This window comes from Megalobrama amblycephala, linkage group LG5, assembly GCF_018812025.1.
Source record: "Megalobrama amblycephala isolate DHTTF-2021 linkage group LG5, ASM1881202v1, whole genome shotgun sequence".
Classification (NCBI taxonomy): domain Eukaryota; kingdom Metazoa; phylum Chordata; class Actinopteri; order Cypriniformes; family Xenocyprididae; genus Megalobrama; species Megalobrama amblycephala.
The window spans coordinates 29,588,659-29,593,476 of NC_063048.1; the positions used below are offsets into that span (position 1 = coordinate 29,588,659).

The following is a 4,818-nucleotide window of genomic DNA, read 5'->3' on the forward strand; positions in this document are numbered from 1 at the left end:
ATTTTGTAAACTCCGGGAAAGCAAACAGAAAAGATTTTCCATGTGCACTACCTATAACAAAACTGAAAAGAAACGAGGAAGAATGTTCTAGCGACGCTTAACGCATTTTCCATCTGACTTTGGTTTGGCTCTGTAAGTGACAGTGGAAACTCCCATGCGTTGATAGGCATCAAAGACAGCATGAATTGGTCAGAACAAGAATGAACTAAAAGCATTAAAATGACTAAGTTTAATTTGAAGTTACAATTACATACTTGTTTCTGTACATGTTTCTCAAAATGATTAAAGCAAAGAGAGGAAATGAATAGAATGAAGCATTTCTCTCCAAAATGAAAAATTCAGTCCACTCTACCGCAAGCACTACACTTGAAATGCAAGAATGTAACAATCCCACATTTTAGAGACATATGAGTGTAAGTCAAAGACAATCTGGTCAATGCAATTAGCCTAAATGGAAAAAGGGCTACAAAAGGCATCCCTCGATGGTTAAAAAATGAAGTCTCATTAACGTTGAACTTGTTTTGGGCTACACTGCAATGCAGACAAAACCCCCTCTGTGGATTTTCAAGCTTTCGTGAGCACAAGACATCACCTGTTTCGATTATGCTGTTTGAATATAAGTTATGTCTGTGGTAGTAAGCCCGCCTTCCACAATTAGATTTGCATAAAATGTTCCATGGATTCATTTACATGTTGATTATCATTGGATGTCAGTGATATCATAACTATGGCACGGTTTAAAACCTGTTACACCACATAGCTACCTACGATTAGTATGCTACAACCTCCTCAGCAAAACTGTGCTTTGCTACAGTGGATGCCTGGACAGTTTCGATACTCGGTATAAAATGCCTTAACACACTATTGGACTGTTTGCTGGAGACAAACTTCATTTTTTTTTGACTGAAATCTGAAGCTGAAGAAGAGACAACAAATATAGAAAACTTACAATCAAAGAAAAAAATAGAGAATCTTCATTCAGGAATGCTTTATAATGTTAAGCAATAGTCCAAAGTGCGTGACACGGGGATGTCACAGTACACAGGGAACTAAAAGCAAGCCAAACCCATTCCGTTATTTCAAAAAAAGGGTAGTTTGAAAACTAACCAAAAATAAATGTTAACTCTAAATCAAAACAGCACAAAAATTCAGTGGAGATGTTTGATTTTCCCCATATTGAGTTCATTTGTCCTAAACAGTCAGTGCCAGTGTCATTAAGACTTGTAGTTAGATGTTAACCAAGTTAAGCCTTCGTACAGTCCGTCTCCGGTGGTCGCACACGAGGGCTGCACGTACCAATTCCTATCTCGGATGCGCGTCAGTCCCAGCTTCTCCTGGATCTCGTGCGGCTTCATGGCGTCCGGCAGGTCTTGCTTGTTGGCAAAAATCAAAATGATGGCGTCCCGCATCTCGCGGTCGTTGATGATGCGGTGGAGTTCCTGCCTGGCCTCGTCTATGCGATCTCTATCAGCACAATCCACCACAAAAATTAACCCTTGCGTGCCCGTGTAGTAATGTCGCCAGAGGGGACGGATCTTATCTTGTCCACCCACATCCCATACGTTGAACTTGACGTTTTTGTAGGTGACCGTCTCCACGTTGAAACCTACAGTTGGGATGGTGGTCACGGACTGGCCGAGTTTCAACTTATAAAGGATGGTGGTTTTCCCTGCGGCATCCAGTCCCAGCATCAATATTCTCATCTCTTTGTTACCAAATATCTTTGACAGCATCTTCCCCATCTTGCAAACTGTTCATAAATGGTTACTTCCCTCCAAAAGAAAAAAAATTTATATGGGTAGTTCGAAAGTAAAATAAATGGGGTTTTTCTTTTTGGAAATGTCTGATTTGAAAGTGAACAGAACACGTGTGTTAAGTTATCACGCTGCTGGGCGTAAAGTCACTGTTATAAAATGTATTTCCAGCCGATATGGGCCACTGTACTGCTGATTAAATGACAGTACTGAAAACTTTCAGTACTAGACGAAAAGGTCAAAGCTCGATTTTTGCTTCGGTTGTAGGGTGGTACCCGTTTGAAAAATGCCACGCTTATAATCCACTGAAAAGTGACAAAAGCAGCGATATTTCGGTGCTTTCCTGTGTGGCTGTTAAGTGTTGTGAGGCCGCTTTAAGAGCCTGCGGTCTTTCAAGACTTCCTCTTGGCGTGTGAATGTTCGTCTCGGGGGCTCTCTCACGTCCTTCCCCCAAAATGTAACCGGATAGCAGCAGAAGACGTTCAGAACCTTGGCGGAAAAGCGTTCATTTGGCCAGCCGGTGGGTCTGTCATCTGGACCGTCTGAAGCAGAGCCGCATCGATTTCAACCGTCCTGAATTCGAGTGTCTCACGTGCCCCTGAGAGACAAGAGAGGCTCAGAGGGAGTGCCAGAAAAGAGCAACTTAGCCTGCTAGCTTAGCCGTCCGAACAACCCAAATAAAATCGCCACCACAGACTTTTTACACATATTTTCGACAGTATATGTAAAATACAACCATTAACAAGTTATTTTCATTCATTTTAGAGCGACTAAATACGTTTTAGTTACCTGCGGAGGCCCACCATTCTCTAGCAGTCTCAACCCCGGTGTTCACTCCTAAAATCAGCCGAGTTCTGTGTGAAACTGACTACGTCAACGCAAACGAGCGGAAATGGACGTTGCAGCCCGTATTTCATAATAAAGGTCTTATAAAACGTCAAAACTGCTAGACTTTACTTCCACTTTAGCACACATTTCACAATATATACACGTATATTTTTCAGTATCACACAATCTGAGAAAACGAGTTAATTAGCAATAGCGACAGTATTAGTTATTACAATACAATCAACAAAAATACAAGACAATTCTACACTAAAAGTGAACTGGAAAAGATGTTAACCAATAAACCATTGTGTTTATGAATAGTGATGGGAAAAAGTGGATTGTGCTTATGAATGGCTTGACTTGTTAACATGTCGTTTTGACTTGTTATCCCTTTAAAAAGTTCTGTCTTTATTTACCCACATGTTGTTTCAAAACTGTACACAAAACTGTTAAAACAACAGAAGATATTTTGAAGGACGTTGGTAGATAAACCATTCTAATAGCCATTGACTTATAATAAATAAACAAATATAAATAAATAGGGCGTCCACCTACTAAGACCCATAACTGAAAACAGTCACTTGTCACCATCTACTGGCCTAACAAAGTAACCTACAGAAAGAGTCACATTTATCAATTCCCACATCTCATGTACAGACTAGAACATACACAAAAAATGAGAGTGATACAGTACAAACAGTAGTGCTGCTAGCAAAGTAACTAAAATAAAACAGGTATAATAAGATCTAAATAAAGGCCCATTCACACCAAGGATGATATCATTAGTGATAAAGATATAGTTTATAGTCTTTCCTAATTTACAAGAATAGCTGAGTCCACACTACAGCTATAACAATAACAATGATAGGTCTTGACACTAATATATTTATAGTTAGTTATCTTTATAGTTATCGTTCTTGGTGTGAACGGGCCTTAAAGGATTAGTTCACTTTCAAATTAAAATTTCCTGATAATTTACTCACCCCCATGTCATCCAAGATGTTCATGTCTTTCTTTCTTCAGTCGAAAAGAAATTAAGGTTTTTGATGAAAACATTCCAGGATTTTTCTCCTTATAGTGGACTCCAATGGAGCCCAAAAGACATGAACATCTTGGATGACATGGGGGTGAGTAAATTATCAAGAAATTTGAATTTGAAAGTGAACATCCTTTAAAGGAAAACTCCACTTTTTTTGAAAATAGGCTAATTTTCCAACCCCCCTAGAGTTAAACAGTTGAGTTTTACCGTTTTCGAATCCATTCAGCCGATCTCCGGGTCTGGCGGTACCACTTTTAGCATAGCTTAGCATAGTTCATTGAATCTGATTAGACCGTTAGCATCTTGCTCAAAAATGACCAAAGAGTTTCAACTTGCTGCCGTACCATGGGTGCAGCAGGCGCAATGATATTACGCAGCGTCTCTCACAAACGTCTCCATGGTTGCAAGGCACGCTCCCTGTACAAACAGGCTGTGCGTGATATCATTGCGCCTGGTGCACCCATGGTACGGCAGCAAAGTTCCTTGATTATTACGCTGGAATGAGATTATAGTTCCTATAGCTAGTATAGTTGGCTATATATAGGCCTAGAAAATCACAACTTTTCATTTTCGGTCTTAGTACACGATGTAACTACAGAAGAGTCGAGTTTTAAATAGGAAAAATATTGAAACTCTTTGGTCATTTTTGAACGAGATGCTAACGGTCTAATCAGATTCAATGAACTATGCTAAGCTATGCTAAATTGGTACTGCCAGACCCGGAGATCGGCTGAATGGATTCGAAAATGGTAAAACTCAACTGTTTAACTCTAGGGGAGTTGGAAAATGAGCCTATTTTCAAAAAAAGTGGAGTGTTCCTTTAAGAAAAAGCAACAGGTTCATGGCTAGTCAAAAATTACCCTCAAAGTTATGTTCTGGGAACCTTCTGAGAACCAGATGCTAACATTCTCACAACGTTCAAGGAGGAGCCAAATATAGTTGGTTATGCATTGCTCTCTCATTGGTCCAAAAACATAATACATCATGTATGCAACAAATAATAGAGTAAATGTTATCTTTTCATTATGTATGTGGTCAAGGTCAAGGAGGCTATTAATAATAATAAAATGACATGGGTTCTCATTGCTTGGTAAGTCTAAGGTTTTAGAAAACAAGTCTTTTTTATTTATTGCCATTATTATTTTTTTATTTCAATTAATTGTTCTGATAAATACAATTTCTTCTAAAGTGTCACAA

At 39.1% G+C, this 4,818-nt stretch overlaps 1 protein-coding gene across 1 annotated transcript; it reads right to left on the bottom strand.

The window, feature by feature from the left end:
* Positions 1–214: 214 nt before the first annotated feature.
* Positions 215–2,684, bottom strand: arf6b (ADP-ribosylation factor 6b). The gene is made up of 2 exons (XM_048191769.1): positions 2,544–2,684; positions 215–2,352 (listed from the first exon to the last, which is right to left on the bottom strand). The coding sequence occupies exon 2, from the start codon at positions 1,740–1,742 to the stop codon at positions 1,215–1,217; it is 528 nt and encodes a 175-aa protein (XP_048047726.1). The 5' UTR covers positions 1,743–2,352; positions 2,544–2,684; the 3' UTR covers positions 215–1,214.
* Between the last annotated feature and the right edge of the window lie 2,134 nt (positions 2,685–4,818).